Raw genomic sequence first — 22,947 nt, 5'->3', positions numbered from 1 at the left:
AGAAAAGATACTCTGCATTTTTTTGCCCACATGGCCAAAATCCATGAAAAATACAGAGCTGCATATGAACGTATTGAAATCAATGAGCTCCATTCATGGTATATTAAGCACATCACGATACGCACGTAATAGAGCATATTTCATTCATGTGAATAAGCCCTTAGGCTGTATAGACCTGGGGGGGGTTGTTGCCACAGCTTGTTAGCCCTCATGTCCACAGGGTAAAATTAGGCCCACCGTGGATTCTCCATGGAGAATCCGCAGCGAGTCCCTGAGGCTAAAAATAAGATTAAAAAAAACTCACCTGTCCAGACGCTGCAGATCTTCCCTTAGTCGCGGCCGGATCTTCTTTCTTTGGCCCGGGGAATGTCCACGCGCATGCGCCAGTCAATCCATTTTTTTTTAACTCCTACTCTCCCGCCCCAGCGAGCAGAAATTCGGGCACGGGTGTTCCGCGGATCCGGATGGCTTCCATAGGCTTCAATAGAAGTCTGCGAGAGCCGTCCATGCAGGGTATGTGCACTAAAATGGAGCATGCTGTGGGTGTTTTCCCGCAGACGCAATCCGCGCCTGAAGGGAAAATAACATCCGCAGGTATTTAACTACCTGCGGGTGTCCAATGCATTCCTATGGGGCGCGGATCATGCGTGCGGGAGAAACACTGCAGATTTTAAGTCTTATTTTACCAGTGGACATGAGGCCTTAGTCTCCAGGTAAGGGTTTGTATACACTGGGTGACAGAGCCAAAGCATGAATTCGGTCCAGTGCCTCACAGAAGTATGCACCACCCTTGCTGGGTTTTCCCCTCTCATTTTGCTACATTAAATCTGAAATTAAAATTTACATATTTCAGGAGGAAACAGTCTCCATTTAATCTCCACAACATGACAAGCACTTTGTAGGTGCAAAACTTTACTGCGTCAATCAAAAACACAACTTTAAAAATGAAAGCTTAGGGCTGGGTTCCCACTGGGCGTATTCCCGTCGGAAATTCCGCGGTTTGGCCGCAGCAAAAACCGCGAGATTTCCGCTGGGAGACCCACCGTGGCTTTCAAGCGGCCCGGCCGCTTGCTCTTCCACTGCAGCCGGCGCTCCCATACAGGAGAGCGCGGCCGCGGCATTTAAAAAAAAACCCGACATGCTGCATATTCTGAAGCCACGGCTGCGGTCACCGCGGTTTCAGCCTGACTTACCTCAGCGGATTGGCCGTCCCAGAGATTAGCGGCCGCAGGCAGATTTGCCGCGGCGAAATTCCGCGGCAAATCCACCCCTTTGTGAATGCAGCCTTAACATTGCGAGTGCATATGTTGAATATTTTGCACTTCTTAAAGATTTTTTTCCCATTCCACTAACTAGGACAAGTTTTGTCAGCTCTTTACATAAAGGTTGAAGTAAAAACAAAAAGGGATTATAACAAGGCACTGTAATTGCAAAGTCAGCCCTTCAACATGGAGTAGCAGTATTTGACCTTAGCAGCCCCAGCAAAATACTGGGGAGGAGACTGAAGGCACAGAACAGTTTCCATCACATGGCATGAAGCAAATATCTTTATACACTATAAACGTATCACAATGACTGTTTAACCGTCTGTAAAAATGCAATGCTATAAACTATAACTAGACGTACTCTGCCATCGGGGAGGGGGGGGGGGGGGGGGGGAGAAAACTGCCAATAGAAAAATGTAATGCATGGGTCCCATACAACATATTTGGAAATTGCACCATCCGGCATGTAGTTTTGTGCCATTGCTCTTGCTTATGCCACCTCTATCAGGCATACGGTTGTAAACAGTTATACTCTCCACAGGTGTCACTTGGAGCAATTTGCACTATTGGTGTTAACTTGTAACTGCATCCATCCTAGAACACGATAGATTTTCCCCAGTGTGAGCAAAAGCAAAATTCAGGTGACGGCTAATGAATTAGCAAGGCTGCAATCAGATTGTGAAGGCCTCTTCATGGCTTTGCTCCTGAAGTGTAGATGTCTAAGGAGTGCTAATGTACATTAGATAAAGCATATGAAATATTAGCAAACAGAATGAACAGTCAGGGGTGAATCTTCAAGGGTAAATATATTCTCGAAACACATTACAAAAGGCAGTGCATTAAAAAAGGATAAATAAACTTTCAATTCAAGGCCAAGTATATTAAAGCACTCGAATAACATTTCTTTTTATTGAATTGGCAATATTTTCAAGAAAAATGATAGTGCTGAGAGCTAAAGTAATTCTTAAGACTGAAAGCCAAAAGAGGGACTTAAGTACTGCATCTCTGCTATGGTCCTGTCAGTAGATCGCTTTATATAGCGCATATCCTGGGCTGTGACACGCCGATCAGGACTGTAGTCATGTAGCGAACAAACTGTCTAGATAGAGACTCAATTTTTTTCCTTACCAAACATGATACCAATCATTTTTTTTCTAGTAGATTATCTGATGTAGCTACTTTTATACTATTTTCTGTACATGATTATGGGAGCCACCATGTTGTCAGAGATGCTGTACAGCAGTCACATTGGCCATAGGAAACGGTTATCTGGAGAAAAACTCAATGCCTTCTATGGGAGAGTATTCTAGGCATGGCCTGCATAAAAGGGGGATGGTGTCACTGCAGAGAAGGCGAGGAAAGACATTTGCATCACCTATTGAAGGTTGGATCCTGGTTTAAAAAATATTTAGGTGCCATCTTTAAAAATTTAAAGTGGGTTTTCCAGGCAAGTACAATCAATAACCTATGCTCAGGTCATCAAAAGCTGATCACTAGGGGCCAATGCCCAGGACCCGGGAAGATCAGGTAGCTGCTGCTGGTGCCACACCACACATGGGCGCAAAATCAGGCGTTCGCTCCGACCTTTGTAGTGGCCGGCGCCTGCAATTATAGGCACAGCTCTTATTAAAACCAATGAGAGCTGCGCCTGGAATCATCAGCATCGGCTACTACACAAGAGACTAAGCAACCTGCTTCCGCCTTGTACCTGTGTGTTGCGGCACTGACAGCAGGCACCTGATCAGCTGGGGTCCCAAGCAGTAGACCCCAATCCGCTACTGATGTCCTGAGGATAGGTTATCAATAGTGTTTGCCTGGAGAACCCCTTTGAGGTTGATAAAATCTTTTCTTATATTAGCATTACAGTAAAATAAAATCTCAAAAACTCAAGAAAAATATGGGTTAAAGATAATTTATCAGCACTGTATAAGAAACATACAGGCGTACCTGATGAAGTACAAGGTTTAACCTAACAGCAAGAGATTCCCTTCAGCGAGAGAAGTTTGCCATTAAAAAAACAAAAAAAAACAAACACGCACTTGAGGCAGAAGAGGCTACATACACGATATAGTAGCCAAAATAAAATGGTGTATACATGAAAGGTCTGGACATTACCATCATGCCAGAACAACAACTAATGTTGACTCCAGCAGAAGGAAGAGCCGCCGCTTCCCGTCAGACTATACAGTTTATAACAAGAGTCTGATCTAGTCAAGTTAAATATTCTATTTGCCTTCAGTATGCAGCAATAAAAGCGGGCTTACAAGTAAAGTGTTAGTTATGCAGTATCACCTCTTCCATGTTACAGTATTGTAGGAATCTTGTATTACCACTTAAAACCTCAAAAACAAAAAGCATAATATAAAAATGTGCAATTTCGTCTGCTGTAGGTTGACAACTCATTTTAATAGTGGAGAGGCAAAGAAACTGCCCTGTTGTGCAAAGCTGCTAACAGATTTACTTTTGCTTCCAAACCTAGAATGGGGAAGAGGAGAAAAAAAAAAAAAAAAGGTTATTAGCAATGCTAAAATAATCACACAATCGTTACATTTTATCTTTTGAGGAGACAAATACTTACTTTGGTGTATTTCTGCCAATAGTGGACCGAACTTTCTGCGACAGGGAACTTGTGGAAGGCGTTTTGCTAATTTGTTGCTCAGGAGTCGTTAGAGGCCCTAGCATGCTAACTGCAATAGAAAACACAAAAAACGTGGTAGCAGGCAGGTGGGGAATAAATGCTGGAGTAACTGAGCTCAAAAACCTTCTAGATGTTCGTTCACTTCTTGAAGTTTAGAAGAAGTCAAAGCAGTAAAGACCACCATAGCTAATGAGTTATGCGGATTATTATAGAGATGGGCACAGGGCTGGGCAGTTATTTCCCCTCTGCACTTAGCACAATCTATCATTTACAGGAGCTAAAGCCCACACCTTCCTGAAAACAGATTGGAGACGGGCGCTATCAGTAGCAAACTTGGCATCCAAGTGGTTAGAGAGAAGGGGCTTCTGCTGTTAGACCTTTGGCTCTGATGCTATTGTGGGGTGACAATGGGTTGTCACAGCAGTCATGAATATAACAAAGGCCCCAAGGTCTGCTATTGTTGGGAGAGTGGCAGTTATTCCGAGGTTGGCCCTGCTGTGGTCACCAGTTCTAGAGAGTCACTGCACTTTTGATCTACCTGGACTCACATTGGTCAGAGATGGTGGTAGTTAGAGATGAGCGAGCGTACTCGGAAAAGCACTACTCGCTCGACTAATTTGTTTTATCCGAGTATCGCTGTGCTCGTCCCTGAAGATTCGGGTGCCGCTGCGGCTGACAGGTGAGTCGCAGCGGGGAGCAGGGGAGAGCGGGCGGGAGAGAGGGAGAGAAAGATCTTACCTCCGTTCCTCCCCGCTCTCCCCTGCAGCTCCCCGCTCCGTGCCGGCACCCGAATCTTCAGGGACGAGCACAGCGATACTCGGATAAAGCAAATTACTCGAGCGAGTAGTGCTTTTCCGAGTACGCTCGCTCATCTCTAGTGGTAGTACATATTGAGGTAACTAACAACTTATCAGTCTGTCTCACTGCCTAGTGCAAGACTGGGTGGGAGAGCAGAGGGAGAGGTGCAACTATACCAAGTTATGCCCGGACTTACATAATGCTATGCTTAGATTTTGAATGGAATTCCTACAATATATACTGCAGACGTAAAAAAAAATAAACGCTCAAGTGTGTGTATATCTTACTAAAATATTGACATGGCCGATCAAGCACCAAAACGTATGTCACTATGGGATTCATGTGGTTTATTCTGATGAAGATTGAAAATGGAATATTTAAAAGCGCTCTAAGCAATTAAGTTTTCTACTACACATGGCAAATTAAGTAATGATGCATAGTAATGTACTATCTTATCCCTGGTGCTTAATGTTCGATTTATCCTAGGTATTTATTCCTGTGCTGTCATTTACAATTTATTTCGGTAGGCTTGAGAAGCATATGCCACAATACCGCCCTCCCAGTAGGAGGACCTTTATATGTAAGAGTTCAAGCTACAACTTTCTTCTGAAACTTGCTTCGCTTTGAAGCTCCACAAAGAATGCATCAGAATAGAGGATTATGGAGGCGAGTAAAAGGTTGGTTCATCTACTACCTTTATTCTGTGCATACACATGTATTTATGATGCCAAGTTTACCTAAACATTTAGAAGAGGGGAGAGACTATAATAGAAAAGGCAATTTAACTAACCTTTGACATCAGGAGTCTGAGGAGTGTTGAATATATTTGCATTTTCAATTACATGAGAAGGGTCTATATTTTCTACCATCATGAACTGATTCCAGTAATCTGCTGGTAATGACATCAGTCTTTCCAAAACCTGTATTTAAGTAGTTGAAGGAAAAAAAAAAAGTTATATTCTGTATATTATACACAGACACTTATCTACTCTGCAACATACTAACTGAACAAGCAGCATAATGGAGGTGTAACATTTAAAATACTATGTAGAGGTGTATGACAGCATAGTATCTTGTCTACAGCATCAGTAGACATTAACAGCATGATGTAGGACAAAGTATTTTTTGGTTTTGTTTTTTTTAAACTAGGGGGAAAAAAACAAAAAAAAAACAAAAAACACATTCCTAGAAGGATCTAGTGGATAGGTGGCTGTGATTAGTGCATCCAGCGCTGGCTGTGATTGGCTGAGCCAGCTGTCACTCAGCTGACTTAGCCAATCAGAGCAATCTCTTGCTAGAGACAGGGTCTGAAAATACCACTAGCAATAGATGCTTTGTCGGCTTGACAAGTGCCCAGCAGCCGCCCCGAAACTACAGAGAACACCGGCGGGGACCCTAACGCATATTTTTATATTCAACACGTCTGCTCGACCCAACCCAACCACTGTGAATCAGCCAACCCAAACAACCAATCAGGTTGCGAATTGAGCAGAAGTGCTATGGAATATAATATGCGACACCAACGGCACCTGCTAGGTTGAGTATTGATTTTTCTTCAGCATCCTTGGCTGTGTTTTTAGCTGTGCTGAAAACGCAGCTAAATACACTGGCATACAACATGCCAGCGCTGCTGAAAAAGTGCTGAAACCGCAGTAAATGCAGCGTTGAAAAACGCTGCATTACTACAAACGTCTGTGAGGGAGGCCCAACTCTGATTTCTATGAAACATACCATGAAACGGATACTTCTATAGCGGTAATAGATGGGGTGTAGATTGATCTTGTATTATGTTTAAACGCAGACTTTTTTCCTTTCTCAAAAGTAACATTAAAAAGAACTGCACTTGAGATGTGAAACAGTCTGCCTCCTCTAAAGCATGGGGTCCCCAACTCCAGTCCTCAGGGACCATCAACAGGTCCTGTTTTCAGGATATCCTATAGTAAGAACACCAGTGGCAATGTCTGAGGCACCGACCATAATTACATCACCTGTGCAATACTGAGGAAATCCTGAAAACATGACCTGTTGGCGGTCCCTGAGGACTGGAGTTGGGGAACACTGCTCTAAAGGCCCATAACCTACAGGAGAGGAAGCCTCGCAGTACTTTATTAATATCCTTTGGCTTATGGTTTGACTACAAAATACATGAAAAATTGAGGGAGATGGGGTGGGGGTTTTAATTGTTTAATGGGTTTGTGTTAAAAATTACAAAATGGATTGAAGGTAAGACACCCACCTTGGGTTGTCTCTTTGTATCTTGTAGAATGGTCATTGCGTCAGGATCAGGAACTGCATGCCCTACTAAAGTTGGACCAAACACCTTAGATAGATTGGTTACATCCATCCTACAATCCCGACTCTCAGACACTCTGCACAACACAGAAAGAAAATGATTAAATGGGAAGGTGCGTTCGTAAAGGAGGCGGTGACACAAAACGAAATAAACTACACACCAACCTTTGAAGGTGAATCATTAAGAAAGCTAGCGTGTCTCTGTTGGCTGCTGGAAGCTCATCGATCGCTTGATATATAGCAGCAATGCTGTTATCCTCATCTGATATTTCTGATGAAAAAAGGTAGATTTTAAGGAAATATTGTCTAGGTCACTAGTAAAACTTCTGAACGTTAATTTTCTGTATTGTGCAACACAAACCAATTATAAAGTCCTTACCGGCTGCCACCATGAAATCCTTATTCAAGCGGAAAGTAAGAAGCGGTTCCTTCAGGTTTCGCAAAAAGTCCTTGAGGAATCCGCAGACAACATGAATGTCGCTCACTTTACTTAGCAAAGGCACACTCTTCCCTCTCAAGAACTTTTCCTTCAACTCTTTCACGGTCCGGTCACAGCCAGAAATTCTGTACAAGCCAGTCTAAGAAAAAAAGATTACATGATAGTCTAGATAAAACAGCGTTCAGTATTCCTATAGATCACAGTTTAATTCACACAAGCGCCTGGCCATCAGACCGGAACCAATTTACTTAAAGGTCAGTGCTCATATAGCTGGCTGTTAGCACACTTCAGTGTGGAGCCCACTTGTTTAGTCAAGTTAATTTGAGAGAACTGTGTTTAACAGGCATATTGTGGGTTCATTCTGGTAAACAGAGGAAAGGTTGCAGAAGCAAAAACACTTCTGTTACATTTTGGAATAGATTTCATTTACCAATAATCCATGCAAACTGCCTTACCTCGTGAAGCCCTCGCTGTTCAATCTCACTGACACAGTGAACCACTAAGGGAGGGATCATTGGAGATGTAGAAGGAACAAAATCAGCCAGTGTACCCTAGGAGAGAGACAGGCGTTTAAAGAAAACATATCTTTACTATGAATGCTGAGAATACCAGTTGTCTACAACATTCATTTAACCCCTTCACACCCCAGGGTTTACATTTACATCCTGAGCATACAGGGTTTGTATGGAGTAGGTTCGGCAGCTGATCTTGCACCATACACAGCAGATGCCACCTGTTTTACAACACCCAGAGCAGCTGCAATCAGCGTTAATGCTGATCATGCCCGTTAACCCTTTAAATGCTGTCAATTTTGACAGCGACATTTAAAAATGCCCCAATCGGTGTTCAGGGGATCCTGAATGAAAGCAGAGAAGCAAGCAGTACTGATAGAGCAGCATCCCCAGCAACTGCAATGCAAGTGAGACTTGTGCTGCTGGACATTCAGGGGAAGGAGAGTCAATAGTGGGATGGGGACGAGGGGAAGGGGCAAGACTATTTGTCCCCACTCCAGTGGGCTGTGGCACTAGTGCAAGCCATGCAGCCTTTTAATTGTTTAGATACCATTTTGTACAGCAGCCATCTGAGAACTGCAGGCTTGTCCCACCCACTTTATTGGGACAAGTTTGTAGTACTCAGACTATTTTTTTCCTTTATAAGTACATCGTTGTGAGCACTCACAGGATCGCTGTCAGATATAAACACTGAAAAGGCTGCGCTGCTTTTACAAGTGCAGCAGCCCCTTTAATCAACTAGTCGGTGAGGACCCCAGGCTGTAGACCCCACTGAACAGATATAGATTGCTGATACGGAGTCCATTTTAAAGCCAGGATAGCCCTTTAGTTATCTTGACATAAGAGTATAAAAAGGAAGTAACGGTTCCTTAGGACTAAACATTGTTAGCTTACAAGACATCCTGAACAAAATGCACCTTACCTCTCCAATACGAACTGGAGTGCTTCCGGAAGTAGGTATACATGGAAGGGGGCACCGGTCACGGCATTCTGTGTGAGATACAATGCGGCAGTCCCGACATTTCAAAGAAAGTTTTCCAAACTTGATCCTTTTCCCACAAGGAACGCAAGACTCTGGTTTAATTACCTTGAACCAAAACAAGAATGTAAAAAAAAAAAAAAAAAACAGACTAGAAAAATAAGATACCAGATATGTCCTGTTTGGATTTTTAAACATACCGTTTTTGAAACAAATTCATGGAGTCTCATCCCGTGATTCTGCGGAGTTCTGCAGTTGTCTGTCTCATTTCGTTCAAACTGTCTGCTCATTAAACTAGACTCGCTGCTACTTGGCTGCAGCTGGGCTAATAGAGTAGAGAAAAAGTCAGTATGTAAATGGTAGACCAAAATAAATAAATAATTTTTCCTTGATGTCTACACAAACTCACCGGTCTTACGGCTACGCGTGTAATACGGCACAGTCTCTATAGTTGAAACTGCTTCAATAATACCACCATTATTTGGAACAGTTACTGTTGTTTTTGTCACTATGGACTCATTGGCCTAGAAAACAAAGAATGCAAGAGAGGGAAGATTAGTACGTATTCACGCATTTTGTACGATTCATTTAGAAGCACTAGACATGAAAAAAATCTCCAAAAATATTGCAATCAAGACCGACAATGGGAAAAAAATAAAATCTTTAAAGAGGTCTCAGTGGTTGAGCTATGCCAGAACCAGAAGCAGCCTTCTCCTTGTGCACCATCTACAATAAGAGACATATTAAGAGCCAGGCCGACAGCCACTAAGGGAGTCAGAGCTTGTGCAGAGTTTACACTGAAAGACTTCACCGCTGGATCACAGGCTTATCGCTCAGCGCTTTCACCTTCTATGTGAAACACTGAGAGGGGAGAGTTTACACTCAGCGACAAACCTGCGATTCAGCAATGGTTTTTAAGAGACAGACACTTAATTTCACCAGTTTTGAGCAGTTAAGGACATTAAGTTTTTATTTTCTGCAAGTCCATTCATCAGAAAATAAACTCCAAGTAAGAGCTGGCCTAGAATTACATAATTTAGGCCAGTTTGTATGTTAGGCTGTGGGAGGCCATTCACCTCCTCCAAGGTGCACACACACTTTATCAAAAGTGACAAGCATGGTGTGAACCTAAAAAGTCAAACTTTGGGCAAAAAGCAAGCAAAGTTCTCCCCACCTTCTATTGCTAATGATGATACTGCGTTATCTCCCTCCAGTTCTATAATAGCGGTTTTAAACGTTAATAGCAGATTTGTGATACCAAACCGGGCCACTATACTATGGACAGCATTGATATGGACAGCATTCTGATATGCACAGCTTTCCATAGCAGCTTCATCAGCTAATGTGTTGGGGGCCCTGACGTGTTGACCCCCTAACCATCTGTCATTGTGATTTATCCTGAGAATAGGTCACCAATATTTAATCTTCTGGAAAACACCTTTACATTTTAAGACCTGCTAGTAATGCGATCAGTTGAGCGTCATGTTAAATTCTACATAATTCTAATTTTGGACAACCCCTACTTATTAGAGGGGTCCTTTAACAAGCTAATCAAAGTGTTCCCAGTGATTAGCTGTTACGTTTTCGGTTTCCCCTACAGCACCAGGGTGAGAAGTACTACACAGTACCCACTCAAGTCAATTGGCTGTATATAATGCATGACAGGTCCTCCGGAGAACGACTGTTTCTGCTCTCCATTCTTGCCAGTTGATGAGAATCTTTAACGAGGACTCCTCCCCCAATGTAGAATTGACTTAAAGGGCATGTCCAGTTTAGAAAACACATTTTTTACTTGACCTTTTAGGCATGTTCCACCACCTACATTTTTGTTTTTCATTCATATTACCTTAACGAATGCAAGAAAAACAAATTTTACAGGAACTGCAGGTGATGTCTTCTACCTTCCCAGGCAGAATTGCATTCATCCATTGGAGAATAATTCTCAAATATTGTCGTGCAGGCTTACAATTTCTGGGTTGTCTAGTGTGACAGACAAGCAAGCTGATCCATTAATATGGTGTATATATAAAAAAAAAAAAAATTTACAGGGGTCTGCCAAGTTTATTTACTACTACTGTTATGTACAGCTAAAAGGAATTCTTTACCTAGTTGGCCAATTCATTTAAGAAAGTTTTACTACTTGTCAGTTTTAAACAACTTTTTTTTACTCAACTTTTCAAGAAACATGGCAATGTGCTTACACGCATTTTTAAGTGAGGATTCAAGGGAGAAAGACTTGCTACAGGAATACTTTACCACTTACGCAAGTTATCATGGAAGCTTTATTGGAAAGTAGTAACTTACCAGATCCACAGCCAAGCCGAATGAACGATTTCTCTTTGATGGAACAGGAGCGCCTTCTGCTTGTTGCCTTGAGGAGCGCTAGAAAGCAAAACAATTAGTCAAAAGTAGAAGAATAAAATGGTGCAGATACCACTGATTTTGGACAACTTACTCTCTTTTCCCTTTTCTTAAGTCTAACATTTCTGACAAAAGAAGAGTCCCAATCCTAGCAGAAAAAAATACAAAAATAGTAACTACAAAATATTCAGACACATGCAATTTAAATAAAATATTTGTGCTTCTACAGCGATTTAGGCATATGGATTACTTTTTAAAGCACCAAAGTATAGTAGAATATATAGCTGTGCCTCAAAATATAGCCATGGATATATAAGCTAAAAGGGGTGGTCTGCCCTCTTTTCCGCTGATGACCTGTCCTCAGGATAGGGCACCAGTAGTTGGTCGGGAGTCTGCCATTTAGGACACCCGATCGGGTCTGCTGTCCATGCAGCAGGCAGCACAGGAAGTGGGTGCTCTAGCTTCACTCCCATTGAAATCAATAGGAGCGTGACTCTGCTCTTCCATTTCCCGATTCTGTCCTGGTAGGATATCACATCCAGTCCGAACCAGGAGAGGAGCAGGACGTGTAATCACAGTTTCAGATCAGGCATTCAACAAATTCAAGCACAAAAAAAAATAAAAAATATATATAAAAATATTTTCATGCAGGTTTACATTAATTTCGTCATTACCAGGGACTCCTCAGTTTTGTCAAAGCTGATGTCCGAGAGGATGGATCCAGATTCATCTATTGTAGATAATCTTAGGGAGGGGGTAAAAAACAAGAAAAAAAAAAAAAAGTCAACCATTAAAAGGAGAAAGCAGAAGTATAAGCAGCTAAATTCGGAGCCTCTATTACTGCACTGTTCCTGAGACATTACTCCAATACAGGAGATTTACATACACAGATGCCAGTAGAGTATAAACTCAATCATTGGAATCTACAGACTCATGCAGCCTGTACACAGTGTGAACAATGAAAACAAACTAAAACCGATTAACCTGGTGCCAGTAAGAGGGGGTATAGCTAGCAAGAGGAGCTAATTCGTATTTTTTTGTGCTTAGTGTCGCTTCCTAGTGGCAGTAGCTATATTCACGGTCTTGGTTCTGTTCCCCAATGACACTAGCGAGAAAATAGTTTTAGGCTGGGTTCACACACGGCGGATTCCCGTCGGAAATCTCGCGGTTTGGCCACAGCAAAAACCGCGAGATTTCCGCCAGGAGAACCGCCGCGGTTTAAGCCGCGGCGGCTTTGAAGCGGTCCGGCCGCATGCATTTCCGTTGCGGCCGGCTCTCCCATAGAGGAGAGCGCGGCCGTAACATAAATAAACAAAAAACCGTCTGTAAACAGACATGCTGCTTCTTTTGAAACCGCGGCTGCGGCTTCTTTTGAAACCGCCGCCGCGGTTTCAACCGGATTTACCGCAGCGGATTAGCCGTCCCGTGTGGACGAGGTTTCGGGGAAACCTCGTCCACATGGCTGGCTAATCCCGAGATTAGCGGCCGCGGGCGGATCTGCTGCGGCAGAACCGCGGCAAATCCGCCCTGTGTGACCCCTGCATTACAATCCTGTCGAGGGGAAAAAAAAAAAAAAAAAGACTGCTGCCCATAGCAACCAATAACCACACAGCTTTAATTTTGCATTCTACTCTTGAAAAACAAAAGCCGTGTTGCAATTGCTTGTCACGGGCAAAGTTTTTTTTTGCAAGCCAGGTTTATGAAAATCTGCAATGTTTTTAAAGTTCGTAAATATTAAACAGTGAAAAAGACAACATCCTTTCTAAGGCCGGCTGTCCACGGGCATTGCGAAGTCCCGCGGCAGGTCTCCGCCGCGGGAGCTGGAGCCACCGCCGAATCTCCGCCGGTCAGCCCCATCTAATAGATAAGCTGGCCGCAGAGAATCAGGGCAATTCGCCGCATGCAGCGAATTGCCCACTGTGAGCAGAGAATCGCAATGATTCTCTGCTCGTGGACAGGGGCCGGCGCTTTCCACAGCAATGCTATGGAATGCGTCGTCCGGCGTGATTCGCCAGCGAATACACGTCCGTGGTCAGGGGGCTTAAGGCTGCCTGGCCATGTGCGTTGCACAATCCCGTAGAGGATCTCCGCTGCCCAGGACCAGGCATACGGATCTCCGCAGTGAGCCTATCTGACAGATAGCCTCACCACGGAGAATCGCGGCAATTCGCAGCATGCTGGAGATTGCCGACTGCGGAGAATCGCTAGGATTCTCTGTTCTTGGACAGGGGGGCTGCGCTTTCCATAGCAATGCCTTGGAAAGCGTTCACTGCATTCCCTGCAGCCCAATTATTGCTGCAGTAAACACAATGCAAAAGCACCCATAGACAGGCAGCCTAAATAGATGTGCAAAGAAAAAAAAAAAAAAAGTTATTCAAATTAAGACAACACGGGCATTTTATCTCAATTTTTTGTTTCTCTATTTTTTTTTAATCGACAGTTGCATTTTATTTTGCTGGACATGGTAGTTTTTTCTTTATACTATTTAAAAAAAATAAACAGATCTTTCATGAAAGATTTTCAGCCGCCATCTTTTGACCACCATAACTTATTTTACATTGACGTGGTTGTGTGAGGACTTGTTTCTCACAGGGTGAGCTGTAGTTTCTATTGTTAACTTTTTTGTGGTTACAGGTTTGCCTTTTATTACTTTTTTCTTGAGATGAGGTGACCTTTTGAAAAAATTTGAACAATTCAGTCATTCTGCATTTTTTTCTGACATTCACCATGCAAGATAAATAACTTATACTAACAGATCGGACTTTTGTGAACACGGCAATAGCAAGTAAAATGTATTTATTTTAAGATAAAATAGGTAAAATACATTTTTTTGCTAAGTAATAAAATTGTAATTACACATAAAGATAAGTCCTCACAGGGAACTTGAACTTTTAAAAAGTTTACCTGCTTATACAATATAATGGACCAGTATATACTTGTGAGAGCGCCCCTCCCACTGTCAGGTCATTTAAATGCAGATGTCAGTAGTGACAGCGGCATATAAACGGATAGTAATCAGGCATCAGCTCTCAGACACCCAACCACATATGACGTGGGCCTGCCTCCCAAGCACAGAGTAGGCCTGGCTCCATACAATCCCTGCTCCCAGCTGACTTACATGTATGTCAGATTGTGTTAAGAGGGTAAATGATTGTCCTACCTTCTAGTCCCATTGCCATCTGCAGACAATTGTGTTCTGTTATTCAAAAAAGCTAGTGCGCTCCTCTGTTGTTCGCTGAGCTGAATGCTTCCTGACACATCACACATCAGCAGCTCTCTTATCAGCTGAATCTGACGCTCCTAATACAGAGGATAAGAAAATAAGTCAAGTTACATTCCGTTTTACATTGTGCGAAGTACGAAGGAAACTTTCTAGAGTCCTCACCATTTTCTCACATTCAGCTTCTGCTCTCTGCCGCCTCTTAATCTCCACATCCACCTGATTGCGAGCGTGTTTCAGCTTCACCTCAAGTGCGCTGCGCTCAGTCTCGGTCTTCATCAGCAGCTCTTTGCTTTTTAGAAGCTCCTGCTCCGTTCGCAGCCATTTTCTTCGAAAATCCTCAAAGTTCTTAGCCAGCTGAATAAATTCTAAGATAAAATTCAGACTTGTGAGCTTGAATCGCAGTTGCATGTACATTGCCGCACAGTGTAGATGCAGATATTATACTGGTGAACATTGCCCTACAAAGATTACAACTGAGCCCATAACCCCCAAGATGGGGGCGCTCCCTGGCCCGGCCATTCTTACTCCCCATTACCATCTAGGGTAAAGTCTGCCTGCTGGCAAACTGTAAAGGGAACCAGTCATGTACTTTACATGATGCTGTGCCATGAGTGACTGTAGATTAGTGACAGACCATTGATTCCAGCGGTTTGTCACTTGTGTGCTAATGTTTGGTAGATTACAAGCACTTCCATAGGGAAGAGAGCGCCTGGCGAGAGATTAGTCCAGTTTACTTCTGAGCTGTTGACAACCTACTCCTCATGTTTGACACTTCTCAGTATACAGTGTAATAGTGCAAGTCATGTCAGGTGGATGGGGTTAGTGGTGTTTCGGGAAGCCAGATGGATCTCTCACCAGCGCTACAGCTTGATTAAGTGCTCACACAGTACATCATAAATGACGGACCACTAGAATTGGCTTATCCCGCACTACTTTATGGCATCTTCATTGAAAGCAGCATAACACATCAGTTTCCCTCTAACCCGCCAGTAAGGCCTCCCTCACACACACACCGCTTTTTACGGCGTTCAACGCAGCGCTAAACGCCGTCAGCGGCTTTCATTGTTCTTAATGGAGCCGCTCACAAAGCCAGTGGTACGCGGCACTTTTCGACCAGAGTCTGTCCTATTTTCGAGCCTTTAGCTCTCTTCATCAATGAAGTGGAATGCTACATGCCGACCTCAGCCATAGCATATTTGCAGTCAAAACCGAAAGTAAAACGCCGTAAAGCAATATGTGAGGGAGGCCTATGTTGTATCTAATGACCAAGGTATTTTCCTCCTTGTTTTGAAAATGCCATAAGATTTTTTCTTTGTCTACATAGCTATATTAAAGGGGTTGTCCCGCGACGAAACAGGGTTTTTTTTTTCAACCCCCCCCCCCATTCGGCGCGAGACAACCCCGATGCAGGGACTGAAAAAAAGAACAGCACAGCGCTTACCTGAATCCCCGCGCTCCGGTGACTTCTATACTTACCGGTTGAAGATGGCCGCCGGGATCTTCTTCCTCCGTGGACCGCAGCTCTTCTGTGCGGTCCATTGCCGATTCCAGCCTTTTGATTGGCTGGAATCGGCACGTGACGGGGCGGAGCTACACGGAGCCCCATTGAGAAGATAAGACCCGGACTGCGCAAGCGCGTCTAATTTGGCAATTCGACCATTTTAGACGGCGAAAATTAGACGGCAACCATGGAGACGAGGACGCCAGCAGCGGAGCAGGTAAGTGAAAAACTTTTTATAACTTCTGTATGGCTCATAATTAATGCACAATGTACATTACAAAGTGCATTAATATGGCCATACAGAAGTGTATAGACCCACTTGCTGCCGCGGGACAACCCCTTTAAGGCTTTTTTTTGGTGGTGGGGGGGGGGGGGGGGGGGGGGAGGTTTTTTTTTTTAATGGCACCGCTTTGGGGTACATATAGTCCATAAAACTTATTTTACATTGACAGCGCTGTAACTAAACGGTTAAACTGTAACTCGTGACCATCCATCCGTTACATACATATTTTTAAAAATATATTTTTCTGCTAAAGTAAGAACTCTGCTGTTAAAGCAAAACCTTTCCCTTCTAGATAAGAAATTATGCTGCAGGAAGGAAATTCCGACTTCACAGCATTGGTCTTTCCAATTAAACTTGGGTTGATATTGAAGATGTCTAACGCGTGCCAGCCCCAATGTAAATGTATTTATTGATTTAAAAGTAAAATACCAATTTGCTTGAACATGCCCCGGGAGCGTACTTAGGCTTCTCAATGAACACTTCCAAGAAGACATTCTTATACAGCAGATGGGAACTTCTATGTCAAATTGTCCAAGAGGCACTTTTTCTTTCTAGTACTCGTGATATCAACTTGAATACTTACGTGGTTCCATCCCTTCATTAAGGCCTTCGATCTGGCGAATCAACTGATCAAAAAGATTGCGCAAGCTCAACATTGTGGTCGCCATCTTCCTACAGGGGAAAACATGGAGATATTTAGCAGTACTTCATTGAAAGGAACGGGTGAGAGGCTGGAAGCATGCGATGCCACAACAGTAGGGGCTGGCGAATAGCTGTAGAGTTTACCAGCAACACAGCAGGTAAGGCTTGTCTGCATTCAGCTGCATTGTCTGGTCTCACCCTGAAGATGCCCTCACTGCATGTTCTAATTGAGGGTGCCCAAGAGGCTGGCAGTAATTTATCTCCCCTCAGGTATTGAAATTTACGTTACCAGCTTCTCTTATTTGTAGGAGGACCGTTAGTCAGTTTGACCACTTTTAGTGGCCTGGCAATAAATACCCAGTTATATATAGCAACAACTAAAGCCAACTGGCAGCTCCATGATGATACACACATCCTACAAGGGTTATAAATGGATACAACTCTGATTAGCGCTTTTTGCAGATAGCAAAAAAAAAAAAACCACCAGTTTCTAGTCGGTAACCTTCATCGAGTTGCAATAATGTGCAGTCTGAGCAAGTGGAATTACTTTGGCCGGTATAATGCTTTTAGTAACACAGAGTGGCTGACAGTGTGATGTCATGTGTTCCCCGCCATCTAGTTTAGATAAGTCAAAAGGAGAGGGGTGTGACGAACGGCTTCAGCTCCAGATCCTTGTCCCATCCTCAATGCATACACACGTTTCCAGAGTTGTACAACACGCCAAACTTGCATGAGATTCTGAACTGTGTGAAACCGGGCCAAAGGGGTATTCCGGAGACAGGGTAACATTTCCCGAATGTTTCAAAATCGTCAGAATGTTTCACCTTACTACCGTTATTCCAAACGTCCATCTAAGCCCCCCACTAAACCCCATTCTCTTTCCTTGCTGAGCCAAGCAGATTTCCAGCCAGATTTAGGCCGCCTGCAGACGAGCGGAAATCCCGCCGCGGGATTTCCCGCGGGATTTCCGCTGCTGAAAGTCTGCATAGGAGTGCATTACAATACGCACTCCTATGCAGACGGCCGCGGTTTGGCCGCGCAAAATCTCGCGCGGCAAACAAACCGCGGCATGTTCTAATTTCCTGCGGGGCACGCACTCACCCGGCCGCCGGCTCCGGTCTGCGCATGCGCCGGCTGCGTGGCAGCCGGCACATCAAAGAGCCGGGGCCGCCAGGCGCGGGTAAGTACGCGCTCGTCCCTGCAGGCTCTGGGGTCGGATCGCGCGGCGAGATTTCTCGCTGCCGGATCCGACCCGCTCGTCTGCAGGCGGCCTTAGGTTTCAATATTGTTATTTAAATTGGCTGCTGAGGAGTGTAAAAACAACATCTCCCAAGTTATTACCATAAATAAAGAATTTAAATTAAAAAAATTAAAAAAAAGGCTTTAACAACATCTCCCACAATGCCTCACTGCCAGTTACTGATGAGTGTGTATTCACGACTGTACGACCGATCATTATTACAGAATGTGAGGGCACTGAGCATGTCTGACCAGTAACACAGCAGAGCATCCAAGTCGTAACCTTCGGAGACCTAAGCAGCTGAAGCCATATCTCTGCAGGTTTGTGAAACAAGTCATAGCATTATATTGCAAAATCACGTGTTATCGCCTAATGATGTATGTAACTCACTTATCACCAGAATACCCCTTTAATCCTTTCCCAACATGCGCTGTCCACACACGGTGCATATCAGGCGTCTCTATGAAGTGGGCACAGGAGCTGAACCCACTCCATGCACAGCCAACCACAAGCAGCAGCCGCAATCAGATCCAACTGATCGCGGCTGTTAACCCTTTAAATGCTGCTGTCAATTCAAAAAGCAGCATTTGAAAGTCCCAATTGGCATTCATAGGTCCCAATCTCGTTCCCACACAATGAGAACACAAAGTGCTAGTCGGTTGTCATGGCAACCTGGGCCCTTCTGAAAGCCCCCAGGGTTGTCATGAATGATTGCCACAGGTATTCCCCCATCTGCAAGATTTTAGATGATTAAGATATCACATTAGTCACACATGCTGGACGAAGTCAGAATAAATAAATGCACTGCCGGAATCGAGCTTTTTTTTGATCATATCCAAAAAAACCTACATTTTAGAAAATTTAACAAAAAGCGATCTACCCCTCCAGGGGGTCCGGTTTCAAGATTTTAGGTGGACACCTTACAGAAGCCCTGGCCAGAGGCAACAAGGTCTGAATGGGTACTAAGAAGAGAAACCCCAGAATTGTCATTTCATGCAGAATGCAATTTACCAGAACAGACCCGTCAGGGCAGCACCGCCGTATACAACTAGTGATGTCACCGGGCTCTCACGAATGAAGCCTCGTAAAACTTGATTCATCTGCACTTTTGAAAAGCCATAACTTTTTTCGTTTTCCGCTGACAGACATATCAGGGCTTGTCTTTTTGCCCAGCGTGATGTAGTTTTTGTGGTACCATATAATGTATTACATGTCTTTAAAATTTCTTTGGAGGACAGGGAGGGAAAAAAGACAAACCAATTCTGACATTTTTTCTTCTTACGCCCACTGTCCATGGGCAGATTTAATTCGTGGAACCCGCGTGGGAGATCTGCAAATCAAGCCGCCAATAGAGATACATTAGCGTCCGCAGGACAGTAAAAAGCATGTAGATGTTATTCTTTTCCCGGCATGTGAATCTCACACGTGGGAAGTAATCGCGCCATGCGCCATTTTCCTGCGGATCCCAAGCGGACTGTCACTGTGGACGGGCCACGAATCCGCAGGAAAGCAGGAGATTTACAATAAAAAAAAAAGGAAAAAAAAAAAAAAGCACTGCACATGCATCGGGAGCATCTGGACACTTTTGCTCTGCTGAAGAAAGAAGATCTGGCCGCACACAGGAGACCTGCGCTGGATCTGGAGGTGGTAAAAACCTGTCTTTTCCTCTCCATGTCCGCGGGCACACACGGATACTGCTGTGGGATTCAGCACTGGAATCTGTGCGTACAAGTGGACACGAGGCCTTACAGCGTTAATCATGCAGCATAATGACAGGATACTTTTTTTTGTGAATGCGATCAATATTCGAGGCATGTAAGGGGTTAAAAGCAGGAATCAAAATTCTCACCGATCTCCACGGTTGCAGCAGGAGACAGACTGTCAGAGGCTGAGCCAGCGTCAACCTTAACCCTTTCCAATCCAATTTGTATTCTGGTTTTCCTAGGGGGCTTACTCTTTCTGCCGTTATACAACGGCGCTATATGCTGGCTAAAGCCAGTACTGCATCAGGTGACACATTGGATAGGCTCCAACAGCAGAGAGGCTGGCAATATACAGTAAGAAAACCCCGACAGACGGAGCTGTAAAGTCTTAAATCATAACGTCTTCAGGAGGTCAGACAGTGGATTGGAAAGGGTTAATACCTAAATTTACATCCATTCACGGGCGTAAACTTACAAGCTAGCTGGCAAGGGATTAGAGGCGTTGGCAGACACTTAGGCCTCATGTCCACGGGCAAATTAACATTTACAATCTGCAGCGTTTCTCCCGCACGCGCATCCGCGCCCCATAGGGATGATTAGATACCCGCAGGTAGTTAAATACCTGCGGATGTCATTTTTCCCTGCAGGCGCGGGTCCTGCATGCAGGAAAAAATCCGGACATGCTCCATTTTAGTGCGGGTCTCCCGCGGGGACGGCTCCCGCAGGCTTCTATTGCAGCCTATGGAAGCTGTCCGGATCCGCAGGAGACCCGCGCCTGAATTAAACTCACCTGCTCCGGATCTTCCCTTCTTCGCGGCTTGATCTTCTCTCCCTCGCGGCCTGATCTTCTCTCCCTCGCGGCCTGATCTTTCTTCGGGCAGGTGGATGTGCCTGGCGCATGCGCGCGGCACACAGCCGACGAGCCGAACAAAGAAGATCGGGCCGCGACAGAGAGAAGATCAAGCAGCGAAGGGAAGATCCGGAGCGTGCGGAGAGGTGATTGTTATTTTTAGCCCTCATGTCCGTGGGGCAGGAGGGACCCGCTACGGATTCTCCCTGATTTTCCCCGTGGACACGAGGCATTTTTTTAAGGCGACATGCAGACGGCCAGGTCGGATTCCAGCTGTGAGATTCTGCAGCAAAATCTGACCCTCTGCCAGCCAGTGACCCCTGTCTCGGATGCACTGCGGATGTGCCGGCTGGCGTGCCGCTGCAGATGTGCAGTGCAGGGGATGACAGAGATCCACTGCAATTTTAAAATTAACATTTCGGAATCACCACGGGACGGACGGCGGCTATTGACTGCAATGGAAAACTTCTGTGAGTCTTGCACAAAAATAGAGCATGCTGCGTTTCCTCCTCCGTGAGCGAGAATCGCAAGTGTTTTCTGCGCATGTGCATGGAAGAATCATTTTACATTCATGCTATGGACGGACATTGCAGCTGAATTTGCAGCGGGCGTCTGGCCACGAATTCCACAGCAAAAAACGTCAGTGTGCATGGGGCCTTAAAACAAAAGCAAGGGTGGTAAGGCTGGGTTCAAGAATCCCGTCCACACGCTGCGCACAAGCCGCACGGAAACAGACATACGGCATGTCAATTGTCGCCATTCCCGCTGTGGGCTCTCTCTATGGGAAGGGATTCCCGCAGCGGAACACAAGCGGAGAAGCCTCTTCAAACGTGGGTTTTGAAGCTGCCTTTCAGCTGCGGAAATCTGGTGGAATCTCAGTGCGGTCCTGCTTCGAACATTCCGTGAGCTTTCCGCCCCGTGCGTACCCCGCTTGAGGGTGGCTTCACATCTGTGGCGGAGGTGCCATCACAGATTCAGCTGAAAATACCCAAAAGCCGGCCAGCTGGGTGGACCACATGATAATCAATAGGGTCCATCTGGCTCCCTCCAGAGACAGAAGCGGTCGGCCGCGGGGATGCCTCTTCCCTGCTCCGCAAAGCAGATGTGAAACCACCCTAAGCTGCCCTCTGCCCTAGCATTTGTGGTGGGCCCTATACCACACCAGTCACCTGGCATAGCCACTCGGATGCAGGGAGCCATGATGCCAGCAGGGTTACAGCACTGGCTCATCCGCTTGAGGACGGGTCTGCAGCCCACCAGCCCTCACCTGTGCAGGCAGTGAAGGGGGATATATCACACACACCGCCCTCCTCACATTACATACAGCCCCATCACTGCAGCAGGACCCCGCAGCGCACAGGCGGCTCTCCCACCCCTCTGACTGACCAGTCGGTAATGCAGGCAGCGCCTCTGCGGCCTACACGGGCTCCCACAGCCCCGGGCTAGTCTCCATATAGCACCTTCCTCAGACCCCACTTACCGGCTGGCTGCTTTTTCGGTTGTGTCGGAGAACCGCGCATGTGCAGCAGGGGGGAGGAAGTCACGACGCGGTCACCGGACCTTCCACCGCTTCTAACAGCCGTTGTCCTCAGGAGCCGCTGAGGCTCCCGCTCAAGTTTGAATTCGCTAGCTCCGCCCCCCGTTACCATGAGAACACGATGACGTCGCGTGCGTGGCGGAAAGAAGGCGGGCCTCGCTCACAGACTGGCGGGAGTGGGCGGAGGGATACGGAGGTGGAGTGATACTTTGGTGTATTCTTATGGAAATCAGCGGTGTTACTGTTAGGTGATCACGTGATACACGGACTATGTGGAGTGTGTGGGCGGGCCGGTGTAGTTGTGCAGGAAGAGAAGGCGTCTGTGTGGGGCGTCCTGTACAGACTAGTGCGAGACGGGTTAAATAATATGTCGGCGTGGTCACAGGGAAGATGAGATGTGCAGGAGCAGTGTACAGCACTTACATATGTGCCCATACAGCTTGGGGTATACAGGGTGGCTATAGAAAAGTAGTCCGGCATCACACACTCATGGAAACTGCCTGCGTCATGTGAACGTATTTGCACGCGCGATACACAGAAAATGAAACCCGTAGATTTCAGTGGGTTCGCACACAAGCGCCCGCTTTTCATGTGCATTTTGGTAGTGCTCAATTGTCCTGTGCATTCACGCACCACAACTCCCCATTGCAGTCGGTGCGAATGCGCAAATGTGTACAAAATCCG

At 45.3% G+C, this 22,947-nt stretch overlaps 1 protein-coding gene across 1 annotated transcript; it reads right to left on the bottom strand.

Annotated features, from left to right (window-relative positions):
- Positions 1 to 2,052: 2,052 nt before the first annotated feature.
- RACGAP1 (Rac GTPase activating protein 1) lies at positions 2,053 to 22,353 on the bottom strand. Its single transcript, XM_066584046.1, has 17 exons — positions 22,207 to 22,353; positions 16,875 to 16,963; positions 14,670 to 14,872; positions 14,445 to 14,584; positions 11,959 to 12,028; positions 11,379 to 11,432; positions 11,228 to 11,305; positions 9,333 to 9,447; positions 9,124 to 9,248; positions 8,867 to 9,031; positions 7,888 to 7,983; positions 7,373 to 7,571; positions 7,159 to 7,264; positions 6,938 to 7,070; positions 5,492 to 5,621; positions 3,844 to 3,952; positions 2,053 to 3,740 (listed from the first exon to the last, which is right to left on the bottom strand). Exons 2-17 carry the CDS (start codon positions 16,957 to 16,959, stop codon positions 3,665 to 3,667), a joined length of 1,884 nt encoding a protein of 627 aa, XP_066440143.1. The 5' UTR covers positions 16,960 to 16,963; positions 22,207 to 22,353; the 3' UTR covers positions 2,053 to 3,664.
- Between the last annotated feature and the right edge of the window lie 594 nt (positions 22,354 to 22,947).

This window comes from Eleutherodactylus coqui, chromosome 1 (genome assembly GCF_035609145.1).
Source record: "Eleutherodactylus coqui strain aEleCoq1 chromosome 1, aEleCoq1.hap1, whole genome shotgun sequence".
Taxonomy (NCBI): domain Eukaryota; kingdom Metazoa; phylum Chordata; class Amphibia; order Anura; family Eleutherodactylidae; genus Eleutherodactylus; species Eleutherodactylus coqui.
The sequence above is the reverse complement of the archived record's forward strand: the minus strand, read 5'-3'. Positions and strand labels throughout refer to the sequence as shown.

Excerpts from the sequence above, each read along its gene's own strand:
- RACGAP1 (XM_066584046.1), bottom strand. The coding sequence starts at position 16,959 with ATGGCGACCACAATGTTGAGCTTGCGCAATCTTTTTGATCAGTTGATT. Across the intron at positions 12,029-14,444 it reads GATGGCAATGGGACTAGAAG|ATTATCTACAATAGATGAAT; the intron begins GTAGGACAATCA and ends CCCCTCCCTAAG. Across the intron at positions 3,953-5,491 it reads TCAGACTCCTGATGTCAAAG|TTAGCATGCTAGGGCCTCTA; the intron begins GTTAGTTAAATT and ends TTTCTATTGCAG.